Here is a 14,602-nt window from a genome sequence, read left to right as displayed (position 1 = left end):
ATTCCTTAATTTGGGTGCTTCGTCTCCCTCCCTAAACACATGGGGCATTGTGCCCCAGGGGGACCTGAAGTGGGGAATGGAGCCCATTTGTATAAACATGAATTCTATCAGTCTTGTGATAACACCTGCCAATATTGGTGAAAATTTGAACATGTTTTCCCAAAGATTAAATGGTAAACTTTGCACATCCCCCAACCCCAAGAGGGACACATCCACCCTCTCCCCTCCCCCCCCCCCCCCCCCCAGCCAACTGAACAAACTTGAAATTACAGTCACCAATATACTAACTCATTGCACTAACTTGGCTCTATCACCTCTGGTTCTAGAGAAGATTTTAGAGATTCCTTGACTTGAGGGCCTTGCCCCTCCCCTGGCATGGTGCCTATTTGTTCCCCTAGGGATGTTACATGCAAATTTTGTGAAAATCCATCGTGGGGTTTTCAAGAAGCTGAATATGTGAAAAGCTCATGCCCGATGCACTACGGACATTGAACAATAAATGATTACAATACAGTAAGAAACAGTTATAAATGAAATTTTGTTACAATGAAGTAAACATTCAGGTCCCACAATAATCATCTATACACCTTTAGAAACTTCGTTTGTTTAGTTATTGTAAAATTTAGATATAACAAAAACAAAACAAAACAACACTGTCAATCCTGAGGCCTAAATCGTACATGTAACAGAAGTCGCTTGTAACTCACTTGAGCCTTTGGCTTTGTGCTAAAAAGTGAAAGTCAGTTTCACTAGAGGCACTTAACTGAACAATTGCAATATTGGTTTTGTTTTGATACCAGAGAGAAATCTGTGTTGTTGTATTTATGTCAAATCTAGAATTCTCATTTGCCATAGCCATAGGAGCAATATCTGTCAGCCATCCCTCCCCTCCTCCCCCTTTACTATTGTGTGGATGAGGAGACTGTCTTGATTTAGGTTTCCTCTCAGAGACTAGTATGGATTAGCTGATCATTTTAAATAGAAATCTAATGATGGTATCTTAACAGACATATCCTTTCTACACAGTGAGTAGCTGAGAAATAATCAAGTTCCTAAAAGCTATTACAGGCAGTGATTTTTTTTTGTTTCCTTACTTTTGAAGAACATGTGATGAGGGCTACTAACTCAACAGCGTACACTCCTTGTGGCATGAATCTGCACTGAAAAGATGGCTGACTGGACTCCCCACGGGATGTATCCTGATCTGACGCCTCTTCTAATCACACACAATCATGTACGGTACAATGCATGTTTTTGTCATTAAGTTAAGTCAGACACACAGAAGCAATAACTGTGAACTGATACACAGTGACATTACAGGATGTGGAAAGACAAACTTATTTGAAGTTTTTAGCTTGCCTTGGAGACACAACCTTGCCATGGTGAATGTTAAAACATGTCTCTACCATTTTTTTTCCCCTTTAACAATAGCTGTCAGCAGTACTATTATTGAAAAGAAACAACTACTAAGCCATGGCTTTCCCTAAATAGCATCATTCATGCTCAGGATGCAGGCCTACAGTACAGCTAACCTCATTGGCATGATGGCAGCTGTCGCACACAAGAGCCCAACTGACATCCAAAACGAGAACTGCATTCACTCTAACTCTCTCTCTCTCTCTCATTCTTACTCTGCAAAGTCTTCTCATAAAATACAATTTGTCTTATGAATGTTAAGTTTATGATATAAATATTCCTAGGACAATTTACCTTCTACCCTATCTATATTTTGTCCAGACATATGCTGTTAGAACCACCAGGGCCGAGATACCAGCGATAGCGACAACACCATTCACGCTGGGATTCTCAAGTCTGAATTGAAGCGCTGCCGTCTGTTGTGGAACAAAGAATGTGTAAGAAAGAATGAGAAAGAAGGCAAAAGGAGAAATGATTAGTCATAAACTTGCATATGTATAATCTTCAGTGGATATCAGAGCACTGTGAAAGAATAAGGAAAAACTGAAGAAAAAAAAAAACCCACAAGTTCACTGTTTAATTACTGACACATCAGACCAGGCCAAAACAATATTCAGAACATTCAAGCACAGTTTAACTGTCTTGTACTGCAATACAGCCTTATAAATGTCTCTCTAGTGTATATCTTCTTACTTTTTCAAGTAATGATTGATCAAAGATGCCACAGGGAGCAGTCCTAATTTCCTGAAATCTAGTTGCAAGGGAGCAAAACAGCAACCAAGCCCAGGTGAGTGCAGTGAGCAGGGATGTGGGAGGGCAGTTTTCCCCCTCCCATGGCCTGGAATTTTTTCTTTTCTAATTCACAATGCTTAATTGCTTGTCTGGTGCAAATTTTAGAGTGTATGGAATATAAGCCATTTTGTAGTTGAACTATGCACATGAGCTGTAAAAATGTTCATTTGCCATAAGAGGCATGTTGGTTTAAATTCAGTGAGATAAAAATCTGTAATATAATGATTATTTATGTAATCATTAAAGGGAATGGCTGGTAACTGATCAGTGGGAATCAGTGGGAATGCTGGGGGATGATTGTTCCAAATCCTTGTGGGGTTCATTTAAGAGTACATTATATACAAATATATATCTATTGTTGTGTGAAAATTATTTGTTTCAGAACGGTCTCATCTTCAAGTACCCGGTAATGTGCAGTTTGGTGTTTCCAGGTTAGCATGCCTGTACAGTGTCGGGGTGATTGTTAGCAGCCCATTTCCATTTCCATTGTGTGTGAGGCGCTGGAGGCAGTGGCTTCTTGTTGCCTGGTGGTTGGCTGTGGCGGTGCTGCCTCGGGTTCCACTCTAAAAAAGGCCGGTCACCAGTACCAGAAAATGGCCAAGTGGCAGTGGCAGGGGCATCAGATCTGGACCAGCCTTTCTTCTTGTAGCTTTGTTGAGCAGCGCTAGCGAGCCATGGCGAGGGCCTGAATCCCCTGTAGGGATGTGGGCTTGAGTACCTCTTTCTTTCTCCCTTCATCACCCCTACCGTAACCTTCTATTCTTCCATGAGGTCCTTAACCTTCTTGCTGAGGTTGTCGCCAAACAGTAATTTGTTTGCAGTATCAGCCTCATTCTCTGGCCTGCACAGTCTGGCACATCTGGTGTTTAGACGTGGTTTGATAAGCTCAAGTCATAAGCAATTCAACTCGAAAGAAGAACTGCAAAGAAGGGCCAGCGCATCTTGTTGTGGGTCTGCGATGTTGACCAATGGAATCGAACGGATGAAGGCACTAATGCCCTTTGTCATTCATTTCTAAATTTTTTGTACTTTCAAGTCTCTTGACTTGTATGTGTCAGAAGACTGTCCCAAATGAAGGGGTTTACTTTCGGAAAATCCATAGCTTGGCAGTTGCTGGGCAAGGCATATTTAGCTGAGCCTGTCTCCTCTAGCACTTTGTTTCCCAGTTGATGTGTGAGCAAATATGTACCTGACCTAGCAATACCTTCTTCTATCGGTTCCCAAAGATTAGCGTTCACTGCGAACTTTGCCGCAATATGTGGAACTTCATCTGGCATGACCATAGGGTAGCATTCTTCATCATCCACGATCGAATGCGTTTGCCCCAAACCGGCACCCGTGTATTCGCTATGCTTGCCACTGTATGGCTGCTGTGCATGTGTAAATGTGTCATCGGCAGTGTGTGCAGCCTGTGGCTGTGGTTGCAGTGTGACAGCGGACAAATGTGATACTCCTGCAGAGTTTCTAGTACTACTTTGAGCTGGTAATCGCTGAAAAACGGACTGTAACAAATCTTCAAATTTACTGAATCTGGTGTTTACATCTAAGCTTGTCGATGACGGGGTTCTTGCAAGATTTGTAGATTTGCCCTTCTTAACTTGCGCTGTGCACTGAGCTGGTTTCGTTTTCCTGCCATCTTGTGTAGTTGCACACTGCTCTGTGAGCTTCCCCCTGTGAGGCTGGTTGTCCGTCCTTGGTGGTGTGTGAAGCTGCCATAGTCTCACGTGGAGCGGCAGTACGAAATTTCTCATTCACTGAGGTCTGCAATGCCCATGAATCCATAATTCAATGCTCAAAAACTGCCTAAACAACACTAGTTCACCCAGTTGCAGAATACAGTTCTATTGTCTGTGATCCACATACCAAGAACACATGAGATTGGCAAAGTCCAAGAAAGGCTGCCAGACAAAACGAAGGATTAACGGAGGAATAAATCCTCCATCTGATTTTCAGCATGCACTATGTCATATCGGCTCTACTGCGAAAGCACACATGGCGGGCTCTCCTGATGTAATATCTAACAAGTGTTACGTAATAGAATATATGTGTGTGTGTGTTATTGCAATTCTGGTAATAAAGTGCTTTACATTGCGCTACTTGTCATTTTAAAAACAAAAAAATGGCCTTGAAATTGACCAGAATAGTAAAGCTGCCCTTTAAATGTAGTCGCAAATCCCTTTTGAATGACCGTGATGCCCCTTGAAATTTGGGTGTATCAAATGCCATTTTGCCCTTAGCTGAAAGTGCCCTTTTATGAATGGCCTTGACCTTCAAAAACTTTATTTCAAGCCCTGATGCAGTTTTCAATATAATGAACCTTATTTCATTTTCAGATTAATGAACCTTTCAAAAAAAAAAACAAATTTTATTTCATTTACAGATTAATGAATCTTCGGTTTAACGAACTTTCCAAATAATGAACATAACTTAAACAATAATTATTTGCAAAGAAAATGGCCCAAAAAATAACATGGAACAGTAAATTTCAATAATTGTATAAATGTTATATATGTTGATAATAAATCTGACCCTGCACCACAAAACAAACAAAAAATCACCAGACATGGATTTCTAGCTAAGGACAGATTCTAAAAGGGCAGACCCTAAGCTTTAAAATGATGTATAACTCAATTCAAATGGACACTCCTAACCTATCTAAATATTGGAAAGAAAGCGCTCAATCTGGAAAAGTGCGAACCGAGAAAAGAGACTCTGAAGTACAGGGTCTATCTGTCTATTCAGGCGTTTAACCTTTACCATATTGTGCTAGCTGTGCGATGAATGGGACAAAAACAGGATGTAAACCACTGGAGCAACAACAATGAAGGGATTATCAGATTAAATTGAAATTCAGCACATTGTATTGAAACATTCTTTCCATGATTAATGCCAAGTTTCAAAGAAATAGTGTTATCCTTTAAAAAGTTATGAGACTTGAAAGTGAAGAGTTTGCAAAAGATTATCAAGAAATGAAAAGGGGCCTCTAAGACCCATACCTGATCGCACTACTCTACAAAAAAAGGTTGTAGATAAACTACTGAAAATGCACTTTCCCATTCATTTTATGATCCCAAACTCAAGAATAATGTAGAAGAATAGCTCTTTCAGAAAATATGGAAAACTCAAATTGACTTGGTTGACCCGTTTCACCTTTCTTGAGTCCTCACGTGAAATCAAAGGGTGCGACTTTTTGTTCGTTTTGTGGTGCATGGTCACAAATGGTGTGTCTTATGAATACACAATTTGATAGTTAGAAAGAACATGATCGGGAAAAAAGAGAAAAAATACTCTGTTTATAGGTACAAACACAGTCTAACTTAAAGGCCCAGTTTACCTTTGGGAGCAGTGATATTAAAAATGTTCAAGATATCACACTTGATACATAGTGTAGGTCTGTTGTATCACAAAACATCTTATACTATAAACTTTTCGCAATAAAGCCTCAAATATAAGGAGATATCAGTATTTTTCTCGATAAACCGTAACTGTAGAGGGTTTAATCTGGAAGCATTCTTATCAAAACTATTGTTCACATTTTGTGTATTTAGCAATACTTATCATCGATTGTACGGATTCAGTTTTTTTTACAGTGGTTTTCTATCCCTAACTCGCATTTTAAAACTATTTTAAAGCACTAATGCTGGATTTTTGTTTTATCTGCAAATGGTAAATTATGCCTTTAACAATTGGCCCCTAAAAGTTTGTTGACCCCTGTCTGTGACCTTTGACCTTGTGGTGATCTTCAACTCCCCAAGAGACATGTACCACCAAAGTTTGGTTGCACACAGTCCCACCGAGCAAAAGATAAGCCATAATCAAACTGCGCTGTAAAAACTTAACCCGTTCCTTACGGGAACCTGGTAAACCTGGGAGCAAACCAGGGAGTAAACCAGGTAAACCAGGGAGTAAACCAGGGAGCAACTGATATACGGGAACCTGGTTTACCAGGTTCCCAAAATGAAGACAAGGGTGCCTGCTTCAGTGGCCTAAATTCATGTTTCTTTGTGTTAAAATTCTCAGAAAAGTGGGTTTGATAAAAAGATCAGAGTTTATTCTATCAGGATTTGTTCTCCTGCTGTTTAAAAAAGGGGGTTTTACAGTATTATGTACCTTTTCCTGATTTAGTTTTTTGCTTGTTCTGCTGTAAACTCATACGAACATGTACATAATGATCAAGGCTGAGATCAGTTAGAAATGCGGGTTCGCTGACCCCAGTCACCTCATTCAGGTACCTGGTTTTGTGTAGAACAAAAGATTCTGAGAGCTCATCAGTGCACGCTCTATTCATACCTCGCACCCGATCGATATTTCCATTGTTCACGGGCACATGTACTAGTAGTTGACAGTAGAAAGGGGGACACAATGAACTGTTTGACTGCCTTCACACAGCTGGATTACCAACCTGTGTGTCTCTTTGTCGACGGGCGAAAAGAATCTCGTTTGGGGGCATTAAAGGCACTCAGAGAATTGTGGAAGGAACGGGTTAACATTGGCCCCTTAAAGTTTGTTGACCCCTGTTAGTGACCTTTGACCTTGTGGTGATCTTGAACTCCCAAAGAGACATCTACCACCAAAGTTTGGTCGCAAACAGTCCTACTGAGCAAAAGTTATAAGCCATAATCGAAACACCCCTTAAAAATGTAACATTGGGCCCTAAAAGTTTGTTGACCCCTTTTTGTGACCTTTGACTTGTGGTGACCCTCAACTCCCCAAGGGACACCTATCATTTAAAGGTGCATGGTCCCGGTGTTTTAGTCAAATACATACACAGGCGCACGGCGCAAGTCTCCTATAGAGACCTATGCTATCGACTCCTCTTTGGCGCTTGCGCTGTGGCCCACTTTCCCGAGTCTGAAGAAGTCCGATTCACTGTAGTCAGTGGTCCGATCACAATTCGACTCATGATTTGGCTGAGGGGGATGACAGCTTTAGCAAACTTCTTTTGTGATGTCATAATGACAAGCACATATGCACGCACCCTGGCATTACAACAGACTGCACGATGCGCAGAGAAGACAACGAATGCAACGTTACTTAGCAACACTTACGCACTTTACTCTTGATGACAGCTCAACTTCGGTAATCTTCGTATCAATGCTAATGGTGATCGGCAGTATCATCAACAGCGCCCTCTACACTACCAGGACCATGCACCTTTAAGTTTGGTCACAAATGGACATACCAATCAAAAGTTATGAGCCATAATCGAAACACGCCTTAAAAACTTAAAGATAGGCCATCCCTTTTGCATTCCTTCCCAAATAGCACAGAACATGATATACTCCACCAGAATGACAGGACTATTGTAAAGCTATAACATTTCTGTGATATTTGAAGGTTGTTAGCAGTTAAAATTCAAATAATGCACCAAGTGCTCATCATAACGCATTCTGTGTATGAGGCACAACTGCATTTATATACTAATCCTCCTGTGGTTGTATTAATGATACTTATACTTGAAACAAAAGATATGCACGTTTAAGCTGTAAGAAAGGAAGAATTCATTAGCTTCTTTTACTTTGTTTTCTATGGTAAATAACAACACACCACTTACATGAACTACATAAGTGCATCACACAGGTCTGTAAAACTAGACTGGTAAGTTTAGATTTGTCATTTTTTCGTAGTATGAAATAATCATTTGAATCTAAGACGGTCAGTTTAAAGGGAGGCAGTCCTGAGAATTTTCACTGTATGATAATTAAGAAGTGTAAAAAATACAACCTTTCACCAATCTATACATGTGGAAAGCAAACACTGTCTCTGTACGCGATTTTTAAAAATAATTCCTGCCAGCGATCGTGCAAGAGCCTGCAAAAAGGTGCAACGTCAATGATGCCCAACTCACTACGTTGACAGCCGTGCCTCAGAAAACCAATTAAGTGTTCAAAATGATCATATCTGATTTTGTCATGAAATGTGACAATATGTGGTTTTATTATTTCAAACAAAATATTTCAAGCTTATTAGGTGATCCGAGTATCCTCTTGGATCACCTTCTGTATCTGTACTGATTCTTTATTCTTCTTTCTTTATTTCTCCTCAAAAGTTGTGCAGAGGTTAGCTCAGAAAGTCATCAGCCTATCAATTTCAAAATTATACCACTATATATGTATCATGTCCCAAAGACGACAGATCTAATAAAATCATAGTGATCAGTCGACCGTGACGTCACTCTGATGTCATTATATGAAAACACATTCTCAATCATATCTCATTAATGGAATGGAATTTTTCAATGAAATTTACGTCACATATATTTCAAGTTATGCGCATTCTACTCATATTCTCAAAATTCATATTTTCTCTTACAACGCGCGCGTATGCGCGCATTGAAATATTTGTATTCTCAAATCGAGCTCAAATTTTTTTGCACACGTTTCAGAACATTTGGAGCATTTTTTGAAAAATTTAAAAAATTGGACGGACGCGTACGCGCGCGCACATATACGCACGCACAGCTCATATGCAATAGAAATTTCCAGTTTTTTCACACTTATCGGATGCCTGAATTGTCCAGGAATATTTCTACCAAGTTTCAAGTCAATCCGACTCAATATGACGTCATACGGGCCCGTCAAAGTTGAAATTCCGCGCGCGCGTCAATGGCGATATACAGTGCAACAATGCCAAAAAACCGCCAATTTTAAATTCGATTTTACTCGTCACGATGGACGGTGACCCCCCATTTTCTTTACATATTCTGAAAGCTGATGAGTTGTACATGTCATTTCATGGATTGGCGATGATGGAAAAATGATTAAAAGATATCAAATTTCTTAATAAAGTAAAAAAGTAAATTTTCAAAATGACGTCATCAAATTTCAAGTTCACTCAAGCTTATCTAACTTATCCTTTGCCAATTTTCACCCAGATTTCAGTATGTTGTAGCTTATTAAATGCTCTTTCATTATCGTATTACAACATTTTGATTGGATGACGGCATCACCTCGTAAGAATGGATTGAAAGTAATCTTGTCAAATTTGACCAGTTTACGTGTTATCTCTTTGGGAGTGCAGTTTTTCTGGAAATGAAAATTGACATGACTGTCCTTTTCGAGCACTAGCTCACTTATGCTTTGGTGAATTTCTCCCAGATTTTAATATGTTGTACACTGTAGCTGAGACTTTTGGTTATCGCAAGTGTGCCCTTTATTCTTTCATACGGTGTCGGGATCACGTCCAAAAACTTGGTTGAAATTAAAGTTTATCTTTGATGTATTTTCACATTCCTTTCTTTTTGCAACTTTCTTTGCAATAACTCAAGAAAAACAAGCCCTATCAGCCCAATATTTTGCACATGTTTAGTTCATGTCACGTACATTAATTCATAAAATAACAACTACTTAATCGCACACCATCTTGGGTATGTAAATTAGGGTCAAAGGTCATAAATGTTTTATCCTGTATCTTGGTGAATACATGTTGTATCTTTCCCATATTTTGCACACGCAAAGACCATGTTACAAGAATCATTTCACAAAATAACCACTTTTTGCTCAGATGCCATCTTGTCTGTGCAAAGTGGGGTCAAAGGTCATACGCATTTTTTTCTCTGTCTTTGTTATGACGTGTTATCTCTATGGGAGGGAATTTTTCTAGATGTGAAAATTGACATGATTGTCTTTATCGAGCACTAGCTCACTTACCCTTCCGTGAATTTCTCCCTGATTCTAATATGTTGTAGCTGAGACCTTGCGTTATCGTTATGTGTCCTCCGTTTTTGATACGACGTCGAAATCATGTCGAAAAACTTCGCTAAAATCAAAGCTTAGCTTCGATGTATTTTCATATTTCTTTCTTTTTGCAACTTTATTTGCAATAACTCAAGAAAGACATTCCCTATTACCCCCATATTTTGCACATATATGTTTAGCTCATGTCACGTACATTATCTTATAAAATAACAACTACTTGATCAAACACCATCTTGGGTAGGTAATTTAGGGTCAAAGGTCATAAATGTTTCATCCTGTATCTTGGTGAAATACATGTATAATATTTTCCATATTTTGAATCTGCAAAGACCAAGTTACAAGAATCACTTCACAAAATAACCACTTTTTGCTCAGACGCCATCTTGGGTGTGCAAAGTGGGGTCAAAGGTCAAATATACTTCATTCTGTATCTTCGTTAGTGTATGCGGAATTTGGTACCAAAGATGGCAGGTCTGACTCTCTTTTCTAAATGAGAATCCAAACATCACAAGACCAATGTCCCCTCAACACAGATTAAACCAGTATGGGCATGCCTATTGGGGTCAGGACTCAAATCATTGATTTCCGAATAGATCGGATCACCTAATTTGTCAGTGTTGACAAATTCTAAGTCTAGTTTATATATATAATTGATAAAAAAATAAATAGTAAACATGAATTTATAAATAACTAGGGAGCGTATGCATGACGAGCAGAACACAGCTGGGAAGAGTTGTGCCTCGGTGACGTCTAACTTTCCGCCAAGACTTGCTCATTAGCATATTCACCATGCAGATTCACACTTTTTCAATCAAAATTTACGAGCTTATTTGATGATTTGAAAGTTTGTTTTTGGTGAAAGTAGTTCATTGGAGGTACCAACAACATCATATTTTTTTGAAATTCGCGAGGACTGCCTTACTTTAACTCAACAAATAAAGACTTTCTTGAGTTCAAAATTTACAGGTTTTCAAACATTAGTGTTTTCTTCAATACCTAAGTGTTCTCACCAAATTTTCAAAAATTTTCATGCAAAAGGGATGACCTATCTTTAACATTGGCTCCTAAAAATTTGTTGACCCAATACTGTGACCTTTGACCTTGTGGTGACCTTCAAATCCTCAATGGGCACCTACCATCTAAGTTTGGTCACAAATGGACATACCTAGCAAAAGTTTTGAGCCATAATTGAAACGCACTGTAAAACCTTAACATTGGCCCGTTAAAGTTTGGTGACCCCTGCCTATGACCTTTGACCTTAAGGTGACGTTCCTATTTGGTAACATGTGTAACTTTGCATAAACACTCTTCACTCCAAGTTTGATTGACATTGAAGCATTCAGTACAAAGTAATTTAAGTTTTTGTAGTGTTACGGACGGACAACAGACGGACAGACGCCGCAGGCGATCCCTTAGTATCCCCTCACCTCCGGTGGGACAACAAACCATTGGAATATAGCCACAAATCTTTGGATTTTCATTTTCAAATTTCATTTTTGCATTAATGAACCTCTAAATAGGGAATTTGCGTGTTCAGAATGATGAACCTTTGAAGAAACAAACATTATTTCTTTTATGGATAAACAAACCTTCCGAATAAGGAACATCACCCTCTAATATATATATATATATATGCCTATGTGACAAGATCACAGTGCAATTTACATCAAAGACACAGACAAGGAGACAGAGACATAGAAAAAGCATAAAGGATGGCCATTTATCCCACTATTTGCCCATTAGTGGAGACTTGAAAAAGATTTGAATGTTTAGCCTGTTTGCCAGAGATTTCAGGAGAGCTTCCCTCTTTTCTAAAAAACAAAATAAATAATAAGAAATGTGGCATCTCTGAAAAATACTTGTGTATGTATCAGAGGACACACTGTTGTTACACATCTGTTGTTCACAGCCATGACATGGCCACACCACTGTATGTAAAGTTTACCTCATTGCATTTGCCCATGTTTGAAGAGGGCCTTTTTCACTAGCAAAAAAGAGAAGCACTTCACTGTTACTAAACTACTCCTCAGCTACAGTGAATAATGGGCATACATATAGGTCGTGTACGAAATTATATCTCTGCTAAGATTTTTGAAATGAGGAATGAAGAATAAAGACAAAAGTATTCAGAAATAATATTGTTTGAACTGAAACAAGACTGATTTTGATGAAAAGTTGACAAAAAAAAACCAAACAAATAGGACAACATCTCCCTGTTGATAAAGAGATTTTTTGACTGCAGAATCAAACTGAAGTTCTTGAGTCTGGTTAATGATCAAAAAGACAATTTCGGTGTGGCTTACCCATCCACCCTGCTGAGCAATCCAGTTGGATATTTGCTCAGAGATGATGAACTTGACAATATGGGTAATGATCTTATTAAGGAAGTCACCAACGCTGGTCATGATGTCCTTGGCAATGCGATACCCAAACATCATGAGGGCTGCGATGCGTCCCCAGTTGATGCCTTTGACAAACAATCTATTTGTGGATATCAGATAGGAGAGAGGATGGATGAAAATAGTGATTGATGCAAAGCTAAGATCTCTGGGCTAATTGTTTGTCCTATATAATGGTTTCAGATGTGTGAGGTTTTTTTTTCTTAATCATTATTTACTCTGCTCACCAATGCTTATCAGCACACAAAATTGCATTTTACCCATAGAAATAGAGCCAATAGCAAGCATACATTATATCAATTTCATAATCAATGACTTGGACTACAACAGTCTTACAAGAGGTAATATTGTCCTACATGAGATAAATGATTCCAAAATAAATGTTCCAAGTACATGAGTAGGTTTAATAACAAGAGACCCAGGGGTCTTGTGCTCACCTGAGTATTGCAAGTTCACCTTCCATGCATTCTTGCAGACTACTACCTGAAAACATTGCAATCTTGGGGGGCAGGAGCAACTTTGAGGGCTTCTACTGGGGGATGTGCTGTCCATTTGCATATGCCACTATATTGATAAAAATATATTCTGTCACATATACTGTTATGTAGCAACTTTGGCTATGCAGTTAAAAAAAAAAAAACTAGATATATCGCTACGGCGACTGATATGCCTCTGCCATAATGCATGGTTCTCCTAATAGGTCTATAGTACAATGTCTTGACAATGTGTGATGACAGTTTCACACAATTGGCAAAACATTAAAATGACAGGTTTGACACATATGTGCTGAATGTTCACTTTCCTAGAACTAGGTTCAATTGGATGAATGATTAAAATGTCAGAGTGCAGGTATTTGGGGAACTGATGATTTTTACTGGACTTTTGACCCTTTCATAAGTTTATGCATTGAGTAATTTTTAAGGAATTGAGAAAAAGTATAATTTCAGTATCAAATGGGAAAATAGCATCATCTAAACCTGGCCTTTGACCTTTGACTTCACAGTTCCAAAGAGAATCACTGTTGGGTTGAACATGCATAAATATGTAAGTTTCATGATGACACCTTGAGTTACTTTTGAGATATGGAGAAAAAAGTGCAATTCAGCACTTTCACTTGACCTTTGACCTTTTGACCTTTGACCTTTTGGCAAGAAACTTCCCACAGAATATATATTGGGCAATACATGTATACATCAAGTTTTAAAAAAAAACCTTCAGGCATTGCATAAATATACATGTAAGGAAAGTAGTGATATTTTGAGGAGTTGACCTTGACCTTTGACCCCTGACCTTTGAACCATGACCCCCAACTTCCCTAGATAATTACTGCCCATTGGAACAAGCATATATACTGAGTTCCATGAGGATACCTTGAACCATTTACGAGATCTGGAGAAAAACATGAATTTTCAACCTTTTTTCCCACAAAATAACCTGTGACCTTTGACCTTTGACCCTGTGACCCTAAAATGCAAAAAAAGTATCATCCTCCCAGGATATACCCTCATACCAAGTTTGATGCAAAACCACCACAGGGTTCTTGAGATATCGACAAAAACAAAACGGGACGGACGTACGGACGGACGGACGGACGACCCGAAAACATAATGCCTTTGGCCACTTCGTTGGCGGAGGCATAAAAAGAGTTTAATAAATGTAAAAACACCCCATCCCGCTTTGATCCCTACCCAATCCCCGGACCCATGATAAATAACATTGAAAGTGCATTCATTAAGAATAACTTAAGAGTATTTCCAGTTTTGAACATAGATAATACATTGAGGTGGGAATTTTCTTCAATTTTGTCTCCTCCACAAATGAAACTAATAAGATCGCAACTGCCCCCCCTCCCCCCCCCCCCCTCCCCTCAGTGCCAAGAGGGGCTCTGCCATTAACTAGCAAAATTGACACTACAGTCATCAATGCACCAAACTCATAGTATTAACTTAGCTCTATCACTTCTGGTTCTAGAGATGAAGGTTTCAGAATATTCTTTAATGGGGGGTGTCCCTTGGGGCTGAGTACCCTGGGTTCTTCCGGGGTAACATGGTGCCCACTTGAACAAACTGAGATCCTCTTCCCCTCGGGATGCTACGTGCTATGTAGAGGAGGAGGGGGTAGTTGAAGACTCAGACGGTTCCTTAACTCTGGAATCTTTTTATCATTTCTGTCGAACCGGAAAAGATAGAGCTAAGCTAGTGCTATGAAGATGTTAATGACTGCAATTTCATGTTTATGGCAGATTCAGGGGTGCCCTGATATGGGGGGGGGGGGGGGTGGAGAGTTGAGGGGGATTTT

At 39.2% G+C, this 14,602-nt stretch overlaps 1 protein-coding gene across 1 annotated transcript in view; it reads right to left on the bottom strand.

Moving 5' to 3' along the window:
• Nucleotides 1-258: 258 nt before the first annotated feature.
• Nucleotides 259-14,602, bottom strand: part of LOC139730628 (bcl-2 homologous antagonist/killer-like) — a 31,029-nt gene continuing 16,685 nt past the window's right edge. The window contains exons 4-5 of the mRNA XM_071641485.1: nt 12,209-12,386; nt 259-1,832 (exon numbers count right to left, since the gene is read on the bottom strand). Coding sequence (XP_071497586.1) covers nt 1,719-1,832; nt 12,209-12,386 — 292 coding nt within the window. The 3' untranslated portion in view covers nt 259-1,718. The remainder of the gene's footprint in view (nt 1,833-12,208; nt 12,387-14,602) is intronic.

Source organism: Diadema antillarum, unplaced genomic scaffold (genome assembly GCF_040938485.1).
Source record: "Diadema antillarum isolate AM-2024a unplaced genomic scaffold, OU_Dant_1.0 seq00000324_RagTag, whole genome shotgun sequence".
NCBI classification, from domain to species: Eukaryota; Metazoa; Echinodermata; class Echinoidea; order Diadematoida; family Diadematidae; genus Diadema; species Diadema antillarum.
The sequence above is the reverse complement of the archived record's forward strand: the minus strand, read 5'-3'. Positions and strand labels throughout refer to the sequence as shown.